A 27,199-nucleotide genomic window follows, 5' to 3' on the forward strand; every position below is an offset into this window, starting at 1 on the left:
CCCTTTCAGGTTTCTGGCTTCTCAGCTTGCCATAGTCACATTTTGACCACGACATCTGAGAGGTTAAATGTCCACCACTAGCATAACTGCTGGTTGCGGAAACAGCAGACACCCAGTTGCTATGGCGCGGCTCCGCTCTGGAACGGTTGCCAGCTTTAAAGACCAGACATATGACGTAATAGTATGTCATATGTCGTGAAGGGGTTAATACTGTCCGTCCTGTTATGATTCGCTCCTGATTTTGGCTTCAAAAACTGCATACAAAAAGCCTGAACATGTGGCAGCACACACAGTGCAGTTGGGATGCAGTTGTGACACAGTTACTGCAGCAACAAATATGCATTCAGAAGAGCAGTTTTTGAATGTAGCCAGCTGCAATGAAATGATTTAGCTTGTTTATGCTAAGTGGGACACCACAACTGGCTGAATTCTTTAACTGGATTGTGAATGCATGACTGCCCTGTGTGGTAGCACCTTCATACTGCTGCGTCTGTTTTTACTCTCCCTCTTTGCTATGTGTAATAGGAGATGTGTCCCTTCTACTCAGCCAGGCAGGAAAGGAAGGGGGAGGGGAAAGGAAGAGACAGGAGAGAACTGGGAGCAAGTCGGGGAGGGGGCGGGAGGAGTGGCAGAGCAGTGATAAATTGCCCCTGGTGGCAGAAGGAGGAGCTAGATCCTGAGCGAGAGAAAGGGAGCAAAGAAAGATAGGAAGGAAGGAGTCGTACACAAGGACAGAAAAAAAATTGTCCAGGATTTTTAACCGATAACCTTCGAAAAGAAGAGTGTGAGGCGATCGGGCACTCCGAAGCTGCGCTTACCCGCTCTCTGCTCTTCTCCCGCTTGTGTTTTATGGAGAAGAATAAAATGGTTTCGCAGGTAAGGCTGCAGTATATCTCCTTGTGTCCATATTGGGGCATTCGTTATCGATCTGTAGACCACCCCTCCCATTTTCTCCCCCCTTCTCCCAATTCTTTGTATTTGTCTTTGTTTCTTTTCCTAATTGGTCCCATGTGCGGCTAGACCTTGCTGGTAACATTACACGTCTCCCAGCCGTCCCCATTTTGTCTTTGTGCATGGGGTTTTTGATTTCGTTCCTTTAAATAATGACCAAAAGCTATTTGGCCGTTACCGTCGGGTGACGTGGGGTTTATGTAATCTGGTTGATAGAGAAACCTTTCTCCTTCTTTAGAATGGATCACAGTGACGTGTGCGACATCTAATTTGGTTTTACTTGTTAATTCCTTGAAGTAATGACCATGGTTCCGTTATTAGAAAGTATACTTTTGATACCGGCCCGTAGTTGTCCAGGTTTGGTCGGATATCGTGGCAGGCAGGGGCAGTCCCTAGGTAATGCAGATGGCGCAGGGGTTCCCACCGAGGGGTCCATTCTGCAGTGCTGTCTCGTACTTCTGGAGGGGCTGCAGTTTGAAGGTTATTGTGAGTGGAGCTCGGCCATTCTCTTGTCGAGCGGTGCGTGTTTTCTTGGTGGGGGAGGCGCTGCTCAGGAGGATCACCGCACCTTGGTGCTGCAAAGGGGTTTTTTAATACTGAGAATAGCCCTTTTTCTTGAGGAGAGGTTTCCAATTTCTTCATTTTTCACTTGAATCTAAATGTTCATTTTGTCAGTTTGGACTACAGATTCCGTCATAAAAAATATTCTGCAGTGTAGGCCCCGTGAGCCAGTGTGGTGGTGACGCAATGAACATTTAGCTCAAGGGTTTTTAACCTGTTATTGACTGTGCAGCTTGTGAGCACCTCTGTGTATAGCGGGGCGACCCAGCCCTCCTGCATAGCGCAGTATTTAGGTGATGGCGTGGACGCTTCCAGACTCTGGGATTCAATGATTCCCCTAGTGCTGTTATTTCTCTACCCTCGCCTTTTAAGGATGAATTATTATTATTATTATTATTATTAGCGAGACATTCTATCGTTCATCCCATTCAAGAGGAACCAAGGCTTAAAGAGGACCTTTCATCAGTTTGCCCTAGTCTAATTATGGTCTTAACTTTAAGGGCGGCCCCCACTGATGCCATGGCACTTTCCCAAAGACGCCCCTATTCTCCCTGGTTAAGAGTAGTGGTGCGCTCTGATTGGATGCGCTCACAGCCTGGTAGAGAACAACCCCCAGCGAAACTGCGACTCTCCGCCTAGTATAACCGAGTCGGCTCATTATAATATAAGGCGCCAAAATCAATGGGGCCAACAGCGTGCAAACAGGGAGGGGGTCTTTGGGGGGAGTGCCATGGCATCAGTGGGGGCCGCCCTTAAAGGTAAGACCATAATTAGACTAGGGCAAACTGAGGAAAGGTTCTCTTTAAGCCTCTGCATGTGGACGCATATGGCGCATGTGGTAGTCGTCCATATGACAGTGTGCTTGGCTCTGAATTGCTCTCTGGACTGTACGTCCAGGTGATGCGGCTACATAATGTACCCCATTTGAGGGTGGGGCAGTGACTGGGTAAAACAGTGGCATGAATTGAATGCACATCTTTAACCAGCTCTAATTTCAACAGTTGTTCACTGACTGCTAAAGGATGTCCTGAATAAACTGCAGGTATCCCCTGTTCTTTGTGCACAGGTGTTATGTATTCTAATGGGGCAATCTGTAAAGAAACCACATGAATGCTACAAAGTACAATCTTACTGGGGTCAGCTATTTCTATGTGATTGGAGGCCTTCCTGGGAAACTGATAGCCTTAAAGGGGTTGTCTGAACAGTTTTATCCCCATGCATTCTGAATGGAGAGCAATCCGTTCAGGATGTCTTCAGTTCAGTCTTTTTGACTGTCCGGACAGAGATAAAACCACAGCATGCTACGGTTTTATCTCCGGACAAAAACTGAATACTTGCCTGAAATTTCCCCCCCCCCCATAGGAATGTATTAGTGCCGACCATGCACAGACCTAAAAAAATATGCTAATGAGCGGTCGCAAGTGCCCAGGGGCGGAGAGTTTGCTGAAAGTGCCCAAGTTCCCTCGCCTCACTCGCGCCTAACTCCGCCCCTCAGTAAGCTCAGGCCAGCCCTGTGGCTCTGTGACCTCATATTTCCCTATAGGCCGTTCGTGCATCGCAGAGGCACAGATATGCAGTGCGCATGCGCCGATTTTACGCCAGTAACTGGCGCATGCGCACTGCATATCTCTGTGCCTCTTACCACTGTGAGCAGAACACTGCGCATGCCCGGGCCCGGCAGCGATGCGCGAATGGCCTATAGGGATATATGATGTCACAGAGCCATATAGGGCTGGCTGGAGTTTACTGAGGGGCGGAGTTGGGTGCGAATGAGGCAGGGGAACTTGGGCACTTTAAGCAAACTCTCCGCCCCTGGGCACTTGGGAAGGCTCATTAGCATATCATAAAAACAACTTTTTGGGCAATTTGGATGATCTGAAAAAGGAAATAAAGGTACCATCTGTGTCATGTCTGTGTCCCACTGAACTATGTGATCGGTTTAAAACTGGTCAGGTTGGTGACAGACTCCCTTTAACCCCTTCAGCTGCACAGACTCAGGGCTGAATTGTTTACTGTGTAGCTGCAGGCAGTGAGGAGACAAATGCTGGGCACAGGAGCTGAAAGAGAAGTTCTGCAGAGCATTGCAGGTAGGGGGAAGATCCTATGTCATTGTACAGCTGGTACTTGTAGTCCTACACATGCAACCTGCTGCTGAGTATCCCAGCAGGCAGACATGTCACTCAGGGCAGCACTTGTATTCACTCCCTTAGCAGAGAAGGGGGAGGGGCACAGATTGTTGTTGTTGCAGGTAAATAAAGAGCCAGAAGAGAACCAGGGAAATGAGGAAATAGATATTTTTTTTGTTGTGCCTAAAACCTGCTCAGCTTGGTTATGTATCGCTGACCATCAGATTTACAGTGCTATATTTTTGTTCCATAACTCGGACAACCCTTTTAATATCAGTCACTTTGCTTTCAGCATTTATTTGTATGACTCCTGGTATGTCTGAAAAAAAATAAAGGCTATGTACACCTTTTTGGGGGCAATTATTTTTATTGCATTGTACTCATTTTGATCTAAAATAAAAAAAAATTCAATTCGTTAAAAAATGGAATCCTTTTTTGTGTACATAGATGATGCTGTAGTGGCATCCTGTGGATTTTCTGTCTTCCATCAGTTGGGGAGCTGATGGGCTCCTTATCTCTGCTCTCTGACATTATAAACATTATAGCTCAGTTCTTATCTTACTGATAAGAATGTGGCTAAAGCTACTTTCACACTCGCGGTTTGGCTTTCCGTTTGAGTTCCGTTCAGGGCTCTTACAAGCGGTCCAGAATGCATCAGTTTGCCTCCGTTCAGTCTCCATTCTGCTTTGGGGATGGACACCAAAACACTGCTTGCAGCGTTTTGGTGTCCGTCTGAAACGGAGCCAAATGGATCCACAATGTAAGGCAATGGGGACAGATCCTTTTTCACTGACACAATCTGGCACAATAGAAAACGGATCCGTCCTTAATTGACTTTCAATGGTGTCCAAGACTGCTCCGTCTTGGCTATGTTAAAGATAATACAAACAGATCCATTCTGAACAGATGCAGACGCTTGTATTATCTGAACGGATCTGCACAAAATGCAAGTGTGAAAGTAGCCTTACTTTCACATTAGCAGCAGCCTTCTCAAGCAGGCTCTTCGGGCGGGTGAACAGCCTGCCGGATCCGTCCTGCCGCTAGTGCACGCGTGCCGCCGAAGGTTCGCTCTGGCGTCATTGACTATAATAGGGGCAGCCGGAGGTACAGCAGCAGCATGGCAAACATGCCAAGAGGCGGCCGGAATAAAACTACAGTGTTTCTCTGAAATAAGGGTTAGGGCTTTTCGGGGTAGGGCTTATTTTGGGTCCATGAACAACAATCACACATTAATACTTGAACAAAAAATCTAGATTTATTCAAATACAGTATAATCACTGTGGGTGGCACAGTACTACGGTATGATACCGGTACAGTACACTGGCAGGCAATGCCCCACTTCTTTCTTGTACCGTACATACACTGCCCCTGATCCCCTAGGCAGCAATGTGTACGGTACGTTACCAGGGAGATCTGGTGCGAGAGATAACAGGGTGCTGATTGGTGGAGGCGGGGGAGGGAGCAGGACATGCTCACCACCAATCAGCACCTCCAGCTCCAGGCAGCAGAGAGAAGGACATCCTCCTGCCTCATTCAGCTACGGTAGGGGTAAGTTAGAACGTGCGGGCTGGCGGCAGTACAGGGTAGAGAAGCCGATCAGCCCGCTCAGCGATGTACCTGTTCGGTACCGTAGATGGAAGCGCGGCTGCCGGCATAATTTTGCAATGAGTGAAGCAGCGATGTATGCGCAGGCTAGCGGCTTCACTGAAGGCTAAGGCCTCTTTCACACTGGAGAGTATTCCGTGCGGATGCGATGCGGGAGTTGAACGCATTGCACCCGCACTGAATACCGACCCATTCATTTCTATGGGGCTCTGCACACGAGCAGTGATTTTCACGCATCACTTGTGCGTTGTGTGAAAATCGCAGCATGCTTTTCTTTGTGCGTTTTTCACGCAACGCAGGCCCCATAGAAGTGAATGGGGTTGCATGAAAATCGCAAGCAAGTGCGGATGCGGTGTGATTTTCACGCACGGTTGCTAGGAGACTATCGGGATGGAGACCTGATCATTATTATTTAACCTTATAACATGGCTATAAGGGAAAATAATAGCATTCTGAATACAGAATGCATAGTAAAATAGCGCTGGAGGGGTTAAAAAATAAATAATAATTTAACTCACCTTAGTCCAGTTGATGGCACAGCCCGGCTTCTCGTCTGTCTCCTTTGCTGAACAGGACCTGTGGTGAGCATTTATTGCAGGAACAGGACTTGTGGTGACGTCACTCCGGTCATCACATGGGCCATCAACATGGTAAAAGATCATGTGATGACCGGAGTGACGTCACCACAGGTCCTGTTCCTGCAATGAATGCTCACCACAGGTCCTGTTCAGCAAAGGAGACAGACGAGAAGCCGGGCTGCGCGATCAACTGGACTAAGGTGAGTTAAATTTATTTATTTTTTAACCCCTCCAGCGCTATTTTACTATGCATTCTGTATTCAGAATGCTATTACACTGCTCAAAAAAATTAAGGGAACACTTAAAGGATAACTGTCACACTTAGACCCTAATTTCAATTTTCATATATGTAGTTACTAATAACATGATATTCCAGAATCAGTTACTATTAGACTGACTTACCCCATATTTAATAAGATTCAGCCCTTAGCAACCAGTCTGCATAAAACTGCAATTTCACTATTCATTTAAGATGGCCGCCACTGCCCTCACCCTGCGGCTAATCCCGCCTGCCCTCACTAGCCAGTAACAATAGCCCCCCAAAAGTGTCAGTAACCAGAGCCCTCCCCCTAAGGCCTCATGCACACAACCGTATTTTTTTCATGGTCCGCAAAACGGGGTTCCGTTGGTCCGTGATCCATGACCGTTTTTTCGTCCGTGGGTCTTCCTTGATTTTTGGAGGATCCACGACATGAAAAAAGTCGTTTTGGTGTCCGCCTGGCAGTGCGGAGCTAAACGGATCCGTCCTGAATTACAATGCAAGTCAATGGGGACGGATCCGTTTGACGTTGAGACAATATGGTGCAATTTCAAACGAACTGTGTACATGACTGCCCCCTGCTGCCTGGCAGCACCCGATCTCTTACAGGGGGCTGTGATCCGCACAATTAACCCCTCAGGTGCTGTCCAGGAGTTGGCAGATGCTTTAGTCCAGGTCTGGGAGGAGATCCCTCAGGAGACCGTCCGCCACCTCATCAGGAGCATGCACAGGTGTTGTAGGGAGGTCATACAGGCACGTGGAGGCCACACACACTACTGAGCCTTTATTTTGACTTGTTTTAAGGACATTACATCAAAGTTGGATCAGCCTGTAGTGTGTTTTTCCACTTTAATTTTGAGTGTGACTCCAAATCCAGACCTCCATGGGTTGAAAAATTTGATTTCCATTTTTTTATTTTTGTGATTTTTCATTCAACTATGTAAAGAACAAAGTATTTCAGAATAATATTTAATTAACTCAGATCTAGGATGTGTTATTTTTGTGTTCCCTTTTTTTTTTTGAGCAGTGTATTGGTTATAAGGGAAAATAATACAATCTACAGAACACCGATCCCAAGCCCGAACTTCTGTGAAGAAATTCGGGTTTGGGTACCAAACATGCGCGATTTCTCACGCGAGTGCAAAACGCATTACAATGTTTTCCACTCGTGCGGAAAAATCGCGCGTTTTCCCGCTTATTTTCCCGCAACGCCTGTGTGAAAGAGGCCTAAGTGTTGGCAGCCTGTGCTGCTGTACTGTAACTCCTGCCCGCCTCCGATCAGCTGGGAGAGCGCCGATGTACTGCCCGCCCACCCTGGCAGCTCAGGAGTCTTTAGTGAGCGCTCCTGAACTGCTGAATCCATAAATATAAAATTCATCTTATATTTAAGCCCTACTCCCAAAACCCTGCAAAATAGGGCTAGGTCTTATTTTCGGGCTAACACGGTATGACATTAGCTGCCACTAATGTGAAAGTAGCTTTAAATGTTTATTGGCCTCTTTAATTTAGTGATAAGGGTTATTAGATGATCGCACAAAGTGAAAGTTAAAGTACCAGTCATACAGCTAGAAAAAACTTAACTCTTTGAGACAGAACAGCTCAATACTTTTAATAAAGGCCAATTGATAAATAGATTTTTAGCCAGAAATGAGTAAAATGCAATCATAAACAAAAATTGCCTCCGAATGTGTGTGTATACAGCCTTTAAAGGGGGTTATCTAACGTCTCAAACAGCCCCCCCCCCCCCATGTGCCGGGCCCCTCACTGGTAAATATACTTACCCTGTGCTGCTCCTGGTCCCCTGCACCCCTGCTGTTTCTCCCTGTACACGGATGAAAACGTCCGGGGGGGGGGGGGGGATGGGGAGCAGCCAATGGCAGGTGGGTGACTCTAGGGAGGCTCGTCCCTTTCCCCACCTGCCATTCGCTGGGATGTCACCCAGCAGTGTGCTGGGTGACGTCTCCAACTCTGATGGGCCTGCTTTAGCGCTTCCCTAGCCGTTTTACAGGCTAGGGCAGAGCTAAAACCCGCTGCTGGGCGGAAGCCTCCACCTGGCAGCCCTAAGGAGAGCCCGGTACGTCACCGGATTGCGCAGGGAAAAGGAGAGCATCGGAGCATTAAATGCTCCGATGCTCTTGTCGGGGGTTGCCTGGGTGATAATATGGGTATGTCTGGGTTCAGCTCTGAACCCAGACAACCCCTTTAACTATATGGAATTCATGGAAAATGTTAATAAAAAATTTAAAACGGTGATTTAAACAGGTTATTTTCTGATGACACATTCCCTTTAAGCATGAGACATTGCATGCAATGTTAGCCTGTGAGATGGATTGTTTACATGCAGTGTCGTGCATCAATGGTAACAAAAATTCTATAAATTATTACTGACCATACTAAACTGTAAGGTAATACAAAAATGACAGTATACTGCTACAGATGGATCTGGATTGATTGGGGCTTTGGGCAGACAAATGTAAGGTTATGCACATGGGAAGGAAGTTATGCACATGGGAAGGAATATTGCAAGTCACCAGTACATACTAAATGGTAAAACACTTAGTAAAAAAAAGGACTAGGCTACTTTCGCACTTGCGTTGTTAAATGGATTGTCCGGGTTTCAATGCTGAACCTGGACATACCCATAATTTCACCCAGGCAGCCCCCCTGATTTTGGCATCTGAGCATCTCCTGCTCTGATGCACTCCCTTGTCTTGCGCTAGATTGCGCAGGGAACGGGCTCTTTTGTTTACAATAACACACTGCCAGGCGGAAGCTTCCGCCCAGCAGTGTTGTTCAGTGACTTCACCGGCTCTGATGGGCATGCTTTAGCGCTGCCCTAGCCGTTTTACTGGCTAGGGCAGCGCTAAAGCCTGCCCATCAGTGCCGGTGACATCACCGGGCTTCCTGGCAGCCCCATGGAGAGCCTGGTTTGTCACCGCAACTCCTTAAAATGCCTTGGCCATGCGTGATTTAGCGCAGGGCAAAGGAGAGCATTGGAGCATGAACTGCTCCGATGCTCAAGTCAGGGGGCTGCCTGGGTGAAAATGGAGGTATGTCCAGGTTCAGCTCTGAACCCGGACAGCCCCTTTTATTCTGGTATTGAGACCCGGCAGAGAATCTGTATACTAAAATTAAACTGATCAATTTTGACTTTGCACATCAGGAGGGTGCATCCATTTTGTTAGGATGCTGTTGTGTGATTTCTCACCATTGCCTTGTGACGTGGTATTTCCAGTGCTTGATCCTTTTTTTTCCCCCTCCCCCATGCGAGGAGGACCTGAGGATATAAAATTTTTCACACCCCCACCACACCTCAGTTCAGGTTTCCTGTCCTCCGGGTTTGGAGATCCTGAGGAGTCTTACCAAGTTACATCTCAGGGGCTGGGGAGATCCAGGTCTGTGCACCGCAATGGACGCATCCCGGGCAGTGTAAGTCTCCTGAGGGAGCAACTGCCAAAGACTGCTCCCCTCCTGGCCTCTGGAGGGACGGCTGTGGCGGTCCCTGGTCCTGGCGGGCGTCAAGCCTGCGGCGGTTGAAGAGAGGCAGCACGGCCCTACTCCAAGATGGCGGCTGGAGCTGCCGCTGCGCATGCGCGGACTACACAACTTCTGGTATGTCACTTCCGGTGACGCCACGAACTCGGAAGTACCGGGATTAGGCGTGGATTTTGAGAAAATCCGACAGGAGGAGGCCGAGGTGCGTTATAAATGCGGCAGCAGGAGAGGACAGACAGCCTACAAGCAAGGAATCCCAACGGAAGATGTCAGAACCTGCGGATTCAGGTCTCGCCGACCCCAGTGAACCCTTGAGGCCTTCTAGTCTGGTACTGGTCCGAAGGAGTGGGGGACAACCGCTGGAGGGTAAGATCATCTGTATTTTCCCTAATTGTTTTTTCAGTTTACTGCAGATTCCCAAAGTTCCTAAAAAGGTGTCGGAAGTCCAAGCACAAGGAGTGTGGGGAATGCAGGGTCCCATTACCTTCCTCCTATGCCAAACCTTTGCCAGACATGCATTGGTAATGGAAGAATCGCAGAGCCTGTCCAAATCTATTAAGGCTTTAGTCAAATCTGAGGTCAGATCTTCTTTAAAGGCGTTAAGGCATTCGCTTTGCAAATCCCCCGTTAAACAATCCGCAGCCTGGGAATCTGACTCAGATTTGTCCGACATGGAAGAAGTTATAGAATCAGGGGAGCTCGCCTCTGACTTTTCTTCCTCTGATCAAGATACAGCAGGAAAGTCATTATTTTTTTTTTCCTTTGGAAAACGTGGAACCCCTGTTGAAGGCTGTTAAGTCCACTATACAGCTAGAGGACTTAAAAGAACCCAAATCCATGGCTGATCAAGCATTTGAAGGGTTAGGACCCAGATGCCATAGAGCGTTCCCCGTTCACAAAAATATTGAGGCTTTGATCAAAAAAGAATAAAAGAACCCCGATAGGAAATTTTTCATTCCCAATTCGGTTAAACGTAAATATCCCTTTTGAAGATTCAATTACCAGTGTCTGGGATAAAGCCCCTTTAGTAGATGCTCCTGTAGCTAAAATAGCAAAAAGAACGGCTCTCCCCTTTGAAGATCTGGGAGGTCTGAATGACCCGCTAGACAAAAAAGGGACGTGTACCTCAGAAGATCTTGGGAAAGTGCGTCCACCAGCCTCAGACCCTCTATTGCAGCCTCGTGTGTTTCTAGATCCCTAAAGCTCTGGGTTAGGCCTAGTTCACACGAACGTGTGTTATCCGTGGCCGTATTGCGGGCCGCAATACACTGCCACAGTTTGTGTGCATTCCGCATCACGGATGCAAACCCATTCACTTCAGTGGGTCCAGAATTGCGGAACGGCCGCACGGAACGGGACCCCTCGGAAGCACTACGGAGTGCTTCCGTGGGGTTGCGTCCCGTCCTATCTTTTTGCGGAACGGGCTGACCTACGGCCGGCGATTGTGCATTGCGGGCCGCAATTTGCGGGCCGCAGCACGGGCACGGGTCACACACGTTCGTGTGAACTCTGCCTTAGACATTTTATTTTTATGCGACACTCTACAAGGACTGGGATGGAAGATAAACTGGAAAAAGTAATGTCTAACCCCCTCTCTGAGCTGTGTATTTTTAGGAATACAGTTAAACTCCAGAGAAGCTTTCTTCCTCCAGACAGTGATCAGGACAATAGAGGTGATGAGGGATCTTTTCCTATCCTACCATTGATCCTTCAGGGGGGCTATGGCGGTGCTAGGTCGAATGACATTGGCCATTCCAGCAGCTTCCTACGCACAATTTCCTTCCCGAGATTTGCAGAGACCTTTTGTACAGATGGGACGGGTCTCAGGAATCACTGGATCAGAATTTCCATTTGTCCTTAAGAGCGTCTGTTATGGTGGATGTCCCCAGATCATCTGTCGATAGGGAACCCGTGAGTTTATCAGACGCAGACCATTATAACAGACGCCAGTCCCTGGGAATGGGGCGTACACTCAGACAACAGATGTTAGCAGGGGAGATGGGATCTAACGACCAAAAGACAGTCTTCCAATTTCAAGGAGCTGAAGGCAATTCAGATGGCCCTTACCAGAGCGCTGCCCCATCTAAGAAACCAAAAGTTGCTCCTTTACTCACACAATTCCACCATGTTTTTTTTTTACATAAATAGTCAGTGAGGCACAAGGGTCCCATCTCTCCTCCTCTGCCAAGATATATTCAAGGTAGCGGAAGACAGAAGCCTTTCTTTCAGCTGTCCACCTGAAAGGGAAGGACCATTCCATAGCAGACTTCCTGAGCCAGGTAGATTTAAGACGGGGAGAGTGGTGTCTGAACCACGAGTCCTTTTTCTCAGATAGTCCAGGTATTTGGGGTCCCCTCGAAAGACTGCTTTGCGTACCGTTCCAACAGAAACAGGTTTTTTTTTTCTCTCAAACATCAAGACTACCCGACAGCAGTGGATGCTCTGGCTCAGGATTGGAGTCAGGAGGATGGCTATGCCTTCCCTCCCTTTTGTCTCATCCCGCAGGTGTTAAACAAAGTAGCTTGGGAAGGAACATCCATAATCCTAGTAGCTCCATATTGGCCCAAGAGGGCCCAGTTTTCAGCTCTCCAGAGGCTAGCCTCCCTCCCCTCTACCACCAAGGGAGGATCTTCTCTTTCAGGGTCCCCTTTTCCATCCCGACCCGGATACTCTAAAGTTGACGTGACTGCATGGAAGTTGACAGGAACATCTGGCTAGGTAGGGGCCTGTCAGGCAAAGTGGTGTCCACCCTACTTAAGAGCAGGAAAGAATCCATAGCCAATAAATATCTGAAAGTCTGGGAGGTTTTCTCCACCTTTCTGGGTTTTTCTCCTGGACCCCTTAAGGAGCCTGAAATTCCTAGGATTCTAGACTTTGTACAAGCGGGCTTAGAAAAAAGTTACTTTTTACTACAGGCTAGCCGATCACCCCTGGGAGAAGAGATTTTTAAATGCTGCCATCCCTCATTGCGGCCCCTTACTTCTCCGTGGGACCTTACGGCCGTCTCCCAGCATCCCTTTGAGCCACTACAGGATTTATCCTTGGAGACCCTTTCCTATAAACTGGCCTTTCTAATAGCAATCACCTCGGCAAGAAGGGTCTCAGAGATCCATACTTTTTCTGCCTTCCAGCCCTACACTTCCATACTGGATGATGGTGATCAATTGACCCATTCCCTCCTTCCATCCTAAAGTTGTTTCCAATTTTCATATGAATCAGGACATAATCCTTCCCTCCTTCTGTCCAAATACATCCAACCAGTTGGAAAGTAAATTCCACTGTCTAGACGTCAGGTGGTGTTTAATCTTCTCCCTGGAATCTACCGCTCCCTGGAGAGTGGACGAAAGTCTTTTCATTCAATATCAGGGTAAACTGAAAGGCTGTAGGGTTTCCCGGGGAATCTTAGCTAAATGGGTTAAAAAAAAGCCATCCTTTTGTCCTATGCTTCTCTTGGGCTCCCTCCTCCGGAGGCATTCTGGGCTCATTCCACCAGGTCAGTGGCCACCTCCTGGGCAGAGGGGGGGGGGTAACGCCTCCCTTAGTCAGATTTGTAGGGCTGCAACATGGAGCACCCCTCATACCTTTTTCAAGCATTATAGACTTAACCTCAATGACAACAACAGTTTTTTGGGGGTTAGGAGGTACTTACAGTAGTTCTTTGCCTGACACCACATGTGGAAAAAAGTGAAGTCGATAAGAGCTGTAAAGGAAGCACTAGGTAGCTATATGGTGCGCCTTGCTCTGGGTATGTTTTTGTTCATTATGGTTTGTTATAATATGGAGGGTGGGGGGGGGAGGGTAAAGGGTCTTATTTCTATGGGGTTTATGTTAGTCACTTGCAAACAACTGTCTCAAAGGGATCTTTCTATCCCTTCTACGATTATGAAAATTGTGTCGTGGAACGTTAAATGGTTGCGCTCCCCGCAGAAGCGTAATACGATTCTAAAACGGTTAAAGCATTTAAGGGCTGATATTGCAATGCTACAAGAGACCCACTTGTTAGAAAGTGATTTTAGTCGCATGGAAAAATCCTGGGTAGGAAAAGTTGTGGGCTCTCAAGCAGTACAGCACAAAGCAGGGGTACTGTTCCTATTGCACAAAAGTTTAGCTTATGACATCCTTGGAGTTGAATCAGATGATTCAGGGCGATGGTGTACATTACATCTAAACACAAATTCAAGAGAAATTAAGATACACAATGTATATGGCCCTAATGGTGATAATAAGCGCTTTTTCGCTGACCTGGCGATCAGAATAAATAGGGACACGGTGTCTAAACAGCTGGTTGGAGGTGATTTAAATACGGTAGTCAATACGATGGAAGATAGGAGGCGTGTAAGTAGATGTTCGGATCTTCCACACATCCATGACAAAGTGCTTGAGCCCTTCTTGAGAGATACAGCCTTGACAGATATATGGAGAGTCGCCAACCCGGATGATAGGGACTTTACTTTTTTTTTTCACCTCCCCATGATTCCTGGTCCAGGATCGATTACTTTCTAGTCTCTGACTCCCTGAAGCCGAGAGTGACGGATCCGAAAATTCATGACATGGTGATATCGGATCATAGCCCGATTTTCTGTTGTGATTTCCGAGATTCAGCCAAAGGGCCAGGATATCATCTGGAGGTTTCCCTCTTATTTATATAATGATGGAAACTTTAATGAGGTTCTTAGAGGGTGGTACTTGGAGTATAGGGGAGACAACATGGCCAGCGTAGAGAATCCGTAGTTATTCTGGGACACAGCTAAAGCCATTCTTAGGGGTAGGATAATAGCTTATGTAAGGGGTCTAAAGAAAAAAATCTCAGACCGAATCCAAGAACTTGGTTCTTCCCTGCGGAATGCTTATACAGCATACCAAACAAACATGACTTTACAAAATAAGGAGACTTTGCACCTGGCTAAAAGGGAATACGAGTTATGGTATGAAAGGAAAATTAAATGTGATATGTCCAATTTAAAAAATAAGTATTTTAGGGGAGGAAATAAGTCTGGGAAAATGTTGGCTAACCTTATTAAAAACTCTAGGCGTCAGACCCACATTTTAAAAATAGCTGATGCTGGGGGTGTTATACATAATAAACCTGAGAGGATAGTTTCCATACTGGGAGATTACTATAGAGATCTGTATAGGGACCCGGGTCCCAAGACCCCATTGTCGTCCTTTCTCTCCAGGTGTATAAAGCTGCCTACTCTTACAGCAACACAGTTGGACACACTGAACTCCCCAATATCTGAGGATGAGGTCTGTATAGCCATTAAAGGTCTACATTTACTTAAGGCTCCGGGTCCTGATGGATACACGGGAGAATTTTTTAGGATGTTGGGAGACGAACTAAAAAAATCCACTAGCGGCGGTTTACAATGGAATACTTACGGGTTCTCCGTTGTCATCGGCAGATAATCTAGCATATATCAAATTAATCCCCAAGCCAGGGAAGGATGTCTTGAACCCTTCATATCGCCCAATATCTTTAATTAACGTAGACCTTAAACTAGTGGCGAAGATTATGGCGGACAGACTCTTCTTTTATGCCGGGTTTGGTGTCTCCTCAATCTGGGTTTGTCAAGGGTAGAGCGTCTGTCGCCAATATTAGAAAAGTATTGGTGGTGTTGGATGCAGTTCAGTGGAACACTTGTCCTTCTCCGCGTCCGTCGCTTTTTGCGATAGACGCGGAGAAGGCTTTTGACAACGTCGGGTGGGATTGGTTAGATGAGATCTTAAATCAAATGGGTTTTAGTGGCCCAGTTCGTACATTCATTTCGGCACTTTATACATCTCCTAAGGCAAGGATAGCAATTCCAGGTTTTCTATCTTCTCCCTTCCCATTATGTAGGGGAACACGTCAGGGTTGTCCGCTCTCCCCGCTATTGTTTAACCTAACATTAGAACCGCTGGCTCGTATGTTGGAAGGAGGAGACGTTTTTAGAGGAATTAAGGTGGGGAAGAGAGAAATATATACGTCTCTTTTTGCAGAGGTACCTGGGCTTCATGAGGTGAAGGCACAGATGGTTCACTTTATGTATCTGGACAAATTGGACACTGAATCAAATAAAGATAAAAAAAACTAAATGGTTTTTCAAAAGGTGGAAAACGTTTATTGCCAACAGCTTTGCACAGGTAGAAATTAAAAACATTATGCAATCATTCAGATACACAGAATGGTATAGTCTAGAAGCCCTCAAAGGCACTTTGGGGAAATTAGCCATTTGACCACTGGTATGAGGAGAGGTGAGGGAGTCAGGTAAAAATCTAAGAGGACATACGACAGATACTAGACAAATTTGGATTAGCTAACAGAAAATAGATTAATAAACTAAAAGATAGTCTTTGCTGAAGTGACCTAGTTGGGTGGGAGGGGGGGGGTTTGGGGAGATGGGGTATTTTTCATTTTTGTATATGGAAATGATAAAATGATGCATCACCTTTTGTATTGAATTTGTAATCAAAGTCATATTTTTTTGTGAAATGTTGAAACGAATAAAACAATTTTGGAAACCTCAATGATGACGTGGCCTTCGGGAGGAAGGTTCTTCAGGCTGTTGTCCCTCCCTCCCTAAATTTTGATTTATATTTTGTTCTCGCATGGGTGCAGTCATGGGGGAGGGGAAACAATAATTGCTTACCGGTAATTGTTTTTCTCGATACCCATGACTGCACCCCCCCAAAATTCCCTCCCAAAAAAAAGACAATTTGTTTCTAGATTTGGATAGGTATCTCTTTTTTTGGGAGGGAATTTTGGGGGGTGCCGTCATGGGTATCGAAAAACAATTACCGGGAAGCAATTGTCCCCCCCCCCCCCCCCCCCCCCTCCCACCCAACTAGGTCACTTCAGCAAAGACTATATTTTAGTTTATTAATCTAGTTTCTGTTAGCTAATCTCCTGTTTTTATGACCAGACACAAAACTGCAGCTTGCAGCGATTTTGTCTGGTCACAGAATGGAATGCTGCTGGAACTGAGACATCCCTAACGGATCTCTTTCCATTTATAGTGCATGAGAACTAAATGGAAAAGCGTTGTTTTCCGGTACAGGGAAAAAAAAAACAAGTGTGAATGTAGCCTTAACTGTAGAAACTAAGATTATGGGTTGTATCAAACTATATCAATAGTCCTACCACTTTACATATCACTAGTCAGACCAAACATTGAGTACTGTGTACAATTCTGGGCTCCTGTGAACAAGGCAGACATAGAGCTGGAGAAGATTCAGAGGAGGGCACTAAAGTAATAACTGGAATGGGTGGTCTACAGTACCCATAAAGATTATCAAATTTAGTGCTCAGGCATACGTCCATGTGCATTCCGTATTTCATGGAACAGCTGACCCCCTAATATAACAGTACTATCCTTGTTCATAATGCAGACCATAATGGGACTTTTTTTTTTTTTTGCAGACCCATTGAAGTAAATGGTAACGCATACGGTCTGCATTTGTGTGCATGAGCCCTTAGGGTTATTCAGTTTAGAAAAAAGATTGAGGGGAGAGACCTCTACCATGATCTCTTTATCCCCAGGACTGTGATGAGGGGACCTCCTCTGTGTGTAGAGGAAAGAAGGTTTGTACACAAACACAGAAGGGAATTCTTTACTGTAAGAGCAGTGAGACTATGGAACTCTCTGCCTGAGGAGGTGGTGATGGTGAACTTGCTAAGAGTTCAAGAGGAGCCTGGATGTATTTCTGGAGTGTAATACAGGTTACGGCGGTTGTCTATGCAAAGTGTTATTCTGACTGGCCAATTGGAGTCAGGAAGGCAATTTCCCCCCCCCCCCCATCCTCCCTAAAATGAGGAATGTTGGCATGTACCTCACTGGGTTTTTATTTTTATTTTGCCTTCCTCTGCATCAACTTGCAGGACAACAGGCTGAACTGGATGGGCAGATGTCTGTGATTTTTTTTTTTTTTTTTTTTTTAGCCTGTTACTATGTTACTTTTGTTTATGCTTATTGTAAGTGGTAAATGTGGCCATTAACTGTCAGCTGAGAAAGCGAGATTGTGTTGAAGTGTATGCACATCATACTGAGTGCATATATTATTCTTGGGAAATAGTTGCATTTCTGAAGCAGCAGGAACACATTGAGTACTAATAATGCTGTGGCTCAGTAAGCGATTTGTAAGACCAGTGGAAATGCGAGCATGCAGGAATGTTTATGACATTATTGTTGTAGAAAAGTCTCAAGTATTTTGGGGTACTTGATGGCAAGCATGGCCTGTTATTGGAGAGAACTTTTTTTTTTTTTTTTTTAAGAGCAACAGGCTGGGGAATTTGCTTGACACATTTCACCAAAAAAAGCAAACTCCCAAACTGCTTCCATTGTCAGTGGGGGATCTGTTCTGCTCAGATTGTTTCAATTATATGCATTGTCCATTATTTTCACCTATCACCATGCACAGCAATGGAGTTTGCCAGTGTTGTATTTGGTCACTATCATTATTTAGCTTAGTGTTTTAGACAAAGAAAAGTTTGTTTTATTAGGAGTTGCTTTGGCATTGTCATGTGTGGTCTGCTCCTTCTGCAAAAGAGAAGTGATTTCAACTAGCTTTTGGGTTGTCACAGGTTTTTGTGGGAGTTTAATTATTTTTTTTTTTTTTTCTTGGGCTACTTTTCACACTAGCGGTTTTGCTGGATCTGGCAGGGTCCAGCAAAAATGCTTCGGCATCCGTCATGAACGGGTCTGGTTGTATTATCTTTAACATTGCCAAGACAGATCTGGCGTTACCCCCATTGAAAGTCAATGGGGGATGGATCTGTTTTCTATTGTGGCAGAGAAACCGGATCCGTCCCCATTGACTTGCATTGGGGGTAATGCTGGATCAGTCTTGCTTCACATCCCAGGACGGAAAGGAAAATACAACATGTTGCGGTTTGCTCTCCAGTAGGGCTGAAACGATTACTCGATTGAATCGAGTAATTCGACACACAAAAATCATTGATGGAAATTTTTTGCATCGAGGATTCGTTTGTCATGTGACCACGGAGCGGGAAAGAAGTGCTTACTATTACTTACCGCTCCGTGGTCACCCGCCAGCCCGCACTGGATCCTGACACATCATCAGGTCATAGTGCATGTATGCGCGCACAATGACCCGATGCTGTGACGTCAGGATCCAGAGCAGCACGCTGAGAAGAGGAAGGCGCTGTGGAGCGGCGCCCCTACAGGAAAGGTAAGTATTTTATTTCACTGGCGCTGGGGACATGGCACTGAAGGGGGACAGCCAGCAATGGATGGCATGGAGGGGCAGATGGGAGTGGGGGGGGGACATGGAGGGGCTAATCCGATGGGAGTGGGGGGGGGGACATGGAGGGGCTGATCCGATGGGAGTGGGGGGGGGACATGGAGGGGCTGATCCGATGGGAGTGGGGGGGGGACATGGAGGGGCTGATCCGATGGGAGTGGGGGGGGGACACGGAGGGGCTGATCCGATGGGAGTGGGGGGGGGGGACACGGAGGGGCTGATCCGATGGGAGTGGGGGGGGGGGGGACAGCTGGAGGCATTGGGGTGGGGGACAGCTTAAGGCACTGGGGGATAGTGGAGCTGATGGCACTGGGGGAACTAATGCACTTGGGCTGATCACACAGGGGGGAACGAAGGGTTCTGGGACTGATGGCAGGGGTTCTGAGTTTTTATAAAGGAAAACAGTCTAATAATAATTTTTAATTACTCGATTAATCATAAAAAATAATCGATAGAATACTCTATTACTAAAAAAAATTAATTTACTGCAGCCCTACTCTCCAGTCTGGGAACGTAACTAAACATAATGGAATGCATTTTGGAGCATTCCATTCTGTTCAGTTCAGTTTTGTCCCCATTGACAATGAATAGGGACAAAACTGAAGCATTTTGTCCGGTATTGAGCCCCTATGACGGAACTCTATATCGGAAAAGTAAAATGCTAGTGTGAAAGTACCCTTAGAGGTTTTTTGAGACTTTTCTACTGATAACCTATCCTCTGGATAAAACATCAGTATCTGATCAGTGGGGGTCTGACATCCGTTGCCCCACCTGTTTGAGAAGGCATCGGTGCTCGAAGTAGCCTTCTCTCAGATTAGTCTAGGAGGCCATCTGACGTCATGGTTATCAGTCACATGGCCTAGGTGCAGCTCAGCCCCATTAAAGTGAATGTGATAAGAAGCACAGCTGCATCAAATGGACAGCGCTGTGTTTGGCGAGCAGAGAATGCTGTGGTACTACAGTAAGCAGTGGTGTCTTCTCAAACAGTTGATTGGCGGGGATCCTTGGCGTCTGGCCCCAATTATTAGATATTGAATACCTATCTAGAGGACATTGGCTATGCTAGGATATGCTACCAATGTCAAATGGCTGTGGGTCCTACATATGGAACCCATACCTCTCTATAACAGGGCACCCAAAGTGAAAGTGCACACTTCTATGGGAGTTCCAAAAATGGCTAAGGAGCTTGCTACGCTATTTTCTAAAGTCTCACAGAAATGAGGAGCACATGCATGGCTGCTGCTCTATTCACTTCCGTGGGACTGCCAGCAACAGCTGAGTGATTTTTCAGAACTCCGAGAGAAATTGACAGTGGCTGCCCATACATGGTGCACACTTTACTTTAAGGGCTCTGTTATAGAGGTGCTAGTCCCAGAGATGGGACCCACATGTACCTGACATTGGTGGCATATCTTGGCCTATGCCACCAATGTTTGAGGTAAAACAGCTTTAAGGTGTCATTGGAGACCTTTAAAGTAGGGATTGACCGATTATCGGTTTTACCGATTTATTATCTGCCAGTAGTCAGGATTTTGAACGTTATCGGTATCTGCATCTATTTTGCCGATATACCGATAACTAATCGGAACACGGATCGCGCTGCTGACGGCGCTCTGTGTTCCCTCATCAGCACAGGGGAGAAGGAAGCAGGGTCTCCCTCCTCCTGTGCCGCTGCCACCAGAGGAGGGAGGACATGAGGAGGGGAGGGGCTGTGGCCACTGTGCCACCAATAAAGATAACTCATTAATTCATATAGAGGCGGCGGGAGCTGGCTGCCAGCATAGCCAGCTCCCGACCTCTGACAAGTAGCTGCGATCTGCGGCAGTTAACCCCGCACCTGAGGGGTTAACTGCCGCGGATCGCAGCTAACTCTCATAGAGGTCGGGAGCCGGCTATGTGATTCTGCAGCCAGCTCCCGCCTCCTTTATATGAATGAATGAGTTATCATCTTTGGCGCAGTGCGCCCCCCCCCACCCAAGTCCCCCAGTATTAATCATTGGTGGCAGTGGCCACAGTGTCCCCTTCTCAGTGGAAGTTCCGATCTGAGCCCCAGCAGTGTAAGCCTGGGGCTACGATCGGTTACCATGGCAGCAAGGACGCTATTGAAGCCCTGGCTGCCATAGTTAGCTCCCTGCTGCTGTATACACAAAGCACACAAGAGATCTATCAGGGTGAATAGGACAAGGGTTTTAGTCCCTAAGGGGGCTAATGGTTAGTAAAAAAATAAATAAAAAAAGTTTAAAAAAACACACCAAAATGTTAATTATAAATGAAAAAAAGATTTACAAAAAAACCTACACGTTAACAATAAACATTCATTTTCAGCAGATTTGTGTAGGATTCTTTTATATTTTTTTTTAATTCACAGAATATCGGTATAAATTATCGGCTATCTGCCTGAAAGTTCAGATTATCGGTATCTCCCCTAAAAAAATCTATCGGTCGATCCTTACTTTAAAGGGTTTCTATCACTTCGTTTCACATAATTAGCTGTCAGACACTAGCGATCCGCTAGTGTCTGCTCTGCCAAACCATCCTAATATAATTGCTTTTGGGGCAGCCGTTTCGCTAAAAAAAGAACTTGTATAGATATGCTAATGAGCCTCTAGGTGCTATGGGGGCGTCATTAGCACCTAGAGGCTCCGTCTACCTTCACAAACTGCCGCCGCCCAGCGCGTCCCTCCAGCCCGCCCATCTCCTCCGGAATGCGATTCTCCCTGCGAGTGCCTGTATTCGGCGCATGCGCAGTGAATGTCTGACCGCTTCCCTGCTCAGACATTTCCACTGCGCCTGCGCGATGACGTCATAGTGCTCCGAGGAACAGGCGCAGTGGAGATGTCTGAGCAGGGAAGCGGTCAGACATTCACTGCACATGCGCCGAATACAGGCGCTCGCAGGGAGGATCGCATTCAGGAGGAGATGGGCGGGCTGGAGGGACGCGCTGGGCGGCGGCAGTTTGTGAAGGTAGACCGAGCCTCTAGGTGCTAATGACGCCCACATAGCACCTAGAGGCTCATTAGCATATTAATAAAAGTTATTTTTTTTAACAAAACGGCTGCCTCAAAAGCTGTTATATTAGGATGGTTTGGCAGAGCAGACACTAGCGGATCGCTAGTGTCTGACAGCTAAATATGTGAAACGAAGTGATAGAAACCCTTTAAAGGGAACCTGTCACCGGGATTTTGTGTATAGAGCTGAGGTCATGGGTTGCTAGATGGCCACTAGCACATCTGCAATACCCAGTCCCCATTGCTCTGTGTGCTTTTATTGTGTAAAATAATAATAATAAAAAAGATTTGATACATATGCAAATTTAATCTGGGATGAGTCCTGTCCCTGACTCATCTCAGGGACAGGACTCATCTCAGGTTAATTTGCATATGTCTAAAATCGTTTTTTTTTACACTATAAAAGCACACAGCTATCCCTATAGCTATATTATTATTCTTATTCTTATTCTTATTATTATTCTTATTATTATTATTCTTATTCTTATTCTTATTCTTATTATTCTAGTGGCCATCTAGCTACCCATGTCCTCAGCTCTATACCCCAAATCCTGGTGACAGGTTCCCTTTAACTAGTTTGACCTAGTGTGTGTTTGTGTTTTTATTATTTTTTTTGTGCTGTTATTTCACTACTCATTGGTGGTCTGGTGTTAATGTTGTATGTAGTCAGTGGGGGAGATTTATTAACACTGGTGTACCCATACTCCAGTTTGGATCTCCCTGCGTTGTCGTGAGATGCGCCTATTTATTAAGAGGTGCATCTCTTCCCTGTATACCATGAACTGAAGTCTACGCCAACCATGGGCTGGTACAGATTTTTAGCTATAACTTACGCCAGTCAATCCACTTGGATGTGCGAAATCCTGCCCCTTTTTCCTCACCACATCAGAAAAGTGTCGAAGTCTAAAAAGTGCACATATGAGGTGTAAAGGGCTTGGTAAATATCCCTCAGTATGTTTTATAAAAATCGTGCATTTCCCTAGACATGTGATTTTGATAATATGCTGTGGCTTCTATATTGGGAATTTATGGCATATGCTTTCAATATGCCATACATGTCCCGATGGAACAACCCCAAAGGGAAAGGCTTGACATGCTTTCTACCGAAACATATAGATCCACCTGCAGCTGTTGGTGAACTTCTACTACAATCTTGTATATGCCCATCTGACCAAAAATCAACGTGATCAACATTAGAGATGCTCAGGACTGGTTGAAGGAAAGTGACTGGCAGCTTTTGCTCAGGGTGTCTGTTACCAGTTTATGCTCTCTTCAGGCAGATGTAGCTGGTGTCAGTCATCTATATAATTTTAGTAGTGACTAAAAAATGTTCCTAATTTACTTGTCTGTTTACTGTACAAAAAATTGTGATGGTTAGGTATGTTCTTTGCATTGGCTCTGCTTGAAAAAGGTAAGCCAGCTCATATTGTATGGAGTGGTTTTTTGGTAGCAGAAGGAAACCATAAAATGTTGGGAGTAGCATTGGCCATATGTGTGCACAGAAGGATTGGAGGAGGATGAGCGGGGACGCTGAGAACATTTAGTGCATCACAGACTTGCAGTGGTAGGGATGTTTAAGGAAAATTTGATCATGCAAAGGAAGCAGCTATATACTGAACTGCTGTGGTCCTGTCATCTGCAAGCACCCATTTCAGAGCAGCTATTTGTGCCATGTTGCAAAGAAAAAAAACACTAATGTTTCATGACAATTTTAAGAACTCTTTAACCCTTTAATTTTCACTTCTGACATATAAAAAGATCCTGAATTATAAAATAAGTTCTTATACAGAAAGTATCGGCAACCTCTAGCACTCCAGCTGTGATAAAACGGACTCCCAGTCCCACCATTGCTTGCCTTTTGTCAGAACTCCTATAGAAGTGAATTTGAGCATGTTGGGATTTGTATTCACCAGCGCTGGAGTGCCAAAGGTTGTTGACTCCTGTTATAGAGGCATCTCCCTTCAGTGCCTTAAGGGGACGGTTTAATTTGCAGAGATATTCCTATCTCAGACATTTCCAGAGTTGGTACATGCATCTATGTCAAGTCATCTAAGGGTACTTTCACACTAGCGTTAATCTTTTCCGGCATTGAGTTCTGTCTTAGGGGCTCAATACCGGAAAATAACTGATCAGTCTTATCCTAATGCATTCTGAAAGGAGAGCAATCCGTTCAGGATGTCTTCAGTTCAGCCTTTTTGCCTTTTCAGGACAGAGATAATACCGCAGAATGCATTTCTCATTGAAATGCATTAATGCCGGATCCGGCATTGCAGTCTAGCATGCTCAGACTGCAAAAAATATGAAATTAATGCTGGATCCTTTTTTTCCGGATGACACCGGAGAGACAAATGCAATCAGTTTGCATACATTTTGACTGAACAGCCTGCCGGAATCCTCTGCTGCAAGTGTGAAAGTACCCTAAACCCAATCTCTCCCAGTGAAGTGGCCCACTGCATCCAGGTGGAAACTTAATGCCACAACCCTATTCTTGTAACTTCATCTTGAAAGTGCCAAGATCGGGCAGCTTCTCTGAGACTCTATGCTTTGTCCAGCTTCCTGTCTTGCTTTATGAGAGACCAGTCAGCCAAACAATGTGCTGTAAAGCCTAGAGACTTGATGTGGTTAGACAAAATTCCCAGTACAGAAATCGGCGAAGTTGTCCCAGAAGAGCCAGAGCCTAAAGGGGGGTATTTCCATCACCATTAGAACATAGAGTAGGTGATACATGTATAATTTCTGAGGGTCTTACCACTTGGACATCAACCATTCATTCACACAGGAGTTTAAAGATCCCACTTGCTTGTGGAGTGGTGGTGGTCATTTCTTCGGGACCTCCAGTACAGCGTTCAGCTATCTCTCAGTCCCATAGAAGTAAAATTGTGGTGGTTATGTCTGCATGCCATCCATGTGTAAATGGCTTTCGGGGACCTGTGATCAGCGGAAGTCCCAGCGTTTTGGCCCCCTGTGTTCATACAAAATGAAACTGACCTAAGGCTACTTTCACACTAGCGTTGTTTTAATCCGGCGTTCAATTCAGACACCGGAACTGCCCGCCGGATCCGGGAAAACGTGTGAAAAAGATTACATTTGAATCCTGATCAGGATTTTGATCACAATGAAAAAATGCTTTGGAAAAAACGGATCCGCCATTTATGGACTAACGTTTTTTTTCACATTTTTCGGGTTTAACATGCAAAGGCCGGAACACACTGAACTGAACACACAGCGCTGGATCCGGCATTAATGCAAGTCAATAGGAAAAAGACCGGATCCGGCGTTCATTCAAAGTGTTCAGGATTTTTGGCCGGAGGTAAAAATACAGCATGCTACGTTTTTCTGAAAAGGCTGATCAGTCAAAAAGACTGAAGTGAAGACATCCTGAGCGGATTACTCTCCATTCAGAATGCATTAAGATAAAACTGATCAGTTCTTTTTCCGGATTTGAGCCCCTAGGACGGAACTCGGCGCCGGAAAAGAAAAACTCTAGTGTGAAAGTACCCTAAAGTGGAAAATCCAGCTTTTTCTTAGATTAGTGACAACCTTATGAATGTAAAAGTTCTGCCTAGTACTTTTGTTAAGACCACATTCATGCAGCTTTGGATGCTGTTGGTCGGTAGTCATCTTTTTAAATTATTTGGCAAAAGGTAAGAATACATAAATTGGAGGTGTAACCAAAATCCTCCAAAAAATTGAATGGAGATATTAACAGGTAAAGGATCACAAACCTCCAATAGGAAATATTATTACTAAAACATGTCGGTAAGTTAATGGAAAGTTGCAGGTCATATGGTAATTCAAAAAATATCACTGTTCTGGAGCGGGTCGGACATTAGTTATCCAGCGATCACTCTTATATGCAGGATTGACATGCAGCATGTCAAAATATTTTCACAACTGTTAATATCTCATTTTGGGCTTGCTGTACTCCAATCCCTCTAAGTTTTCCAATTGGTAACATAGTACACAAGGCCGAAAAAAGACATTTATCCATCCAGTTCGGCCTGTCATCCTGCAAGTTGTGCCAGATTTTTGTGAATTTGTGAATCTTTTTCCCAGGAAGAAATTTCTTCCAATCTGTATATCTAATCTACTTTAACCAGTGTTCGCTAGATGGGATGTTGGGGGAGAGCCAGTGCTTCGGGATGAGAAGTCTGGCGCTGCTGATTAAAAGGCCTAAGTTGGATACTCGTGGCCCTCGTGTGTGTGTGTGTGTGTGTATATAAGTTTAGAAGGGCTATTTCCGGGTTGGAACATTGTTCCACATATTTGGTTGCTAATTTGGAAAATTCCTTCCCACCATTGAAGTATTTTAGGACAGTTCCACCAGATGTGGAAATAAGTTCCCCTAGCACTTGAGAATCTCCAGCATGTATCCGAGACTGCCATGGATTATAGGCATGTTTTCTCCGGTGTCTTATACCATCTTGTGGTGGTTTTATGTCCATTTTCCTGTATTTTTACACATCTGGATGTTTTGTGTGGCGAGAAAGATATATTCTCTACTTCCCAGCTATTGAAAGTTTTATTTAGGTCTTTTTCCAATAGCCTAATAAAAGCTGGACTGGTAGAGCTAGCTGGGGTTCTCAATCTGCTATAAAGCTGTGAGATGGTTTTAGTAGGAGATTGTGCTTGACTAATCAGGCTTTCAAACCAAGTAAGGGGCAGGAGTAGGTTACTCAAACGAACCTGTTGGTTTATGTACGCCCGGAGAAAATATAGTGAATTAATATTAGGTGGAGAGATGCCCAGTAGACTGCTCATGCCTTCTATGGAAAGGTGATTGTCCTGGTGTAGGTCAATAATCCGGATGTCAGAGTTCTTAAGAAAAGATGGAAGACTGTCCCCAAGGTCCTTAGGGGCTAGTTGAAGTACATCTCTGACTAATAATTTTGGGGTGAGGAATCCTATGTTGTGAACCCTGTAATCTAGCCCAAACTTGAAAGGTAGCTTTCATGATAGAAGAGGTATTGGGTTGGTAGAGGTGGAGTTTTTTTGTCTCAATAGGGCTCTAAAGGAAGATCCTAACATAGGGACCCACGATTTATGAGGAGGTGCTCTCAGCCGATCGACCACACTGGCGACTGCACTACTGTATAACTAAGGTTCTGGGAGGAAAATTCCCCCTTTCTCTCCAGGGTAGGTTAAAGCTTTATAAGATATACAGGCTTTTTTCTTATTCCAGATGATGGTCCTAAAAAGGATCTCAATGTTGCGTAGAATGAAGATGGGACAGGGATTGGTAGTGCTTGTTGCAGATATGTTAGTTTAGGAAGTACCAGTTAGGGTTGGACGATATCAAAAATATTCCCACGATAACTATAAAGAAATTTATCGCGATAATCCTCATGCACACGACAGTATTTTTTCATGGTCCAC

At 45.6% G+C, this 27,199-nt stretch overlaps 1 protein-coding gene across 7 annotated transcripts in view; it reads left to right on the plus strand.

Annotated features, from left to right (window-relative positions):
• Positions 1-665: 665 nt before the first annotated feature.
• Positions 666-27,199, plus strand: part of RBFOX2 (RNA binding fox-1 homolog 2) — a 531,916-nt gene continuing 505,382 nt past the window's right edge. For all 7 annotated transcript variants that reach the window (XR_005774354.1, XM_040408532.1, XM_040408531.1 and 4 more), the window contains exon 1: positions 666-876. Coding sequence is in view for 6 of the 7 variants with exons in the window: in XM_040408532.1 (XP_040264466.1) it covers positions 850-876 (27 nt within the window). In the remaining variant the exon portion in view is untranslated. The remainder of the gene's footprint in view (positions 877-27,199) is intronic.

The sequence above is a fragment of the Bufo bufo genome, chromosome 9, assembly GCF_905171765.1.
Source record: "Bufo bufo chromosome 9, aBufBuf1.1, whole genome shotgun sequence".
Lineage (NCBI taxonomy): Eukaryota > Metazoa > Chordata > Amphibia > Anura > Bufonidae > Bufo > Bufo bufo.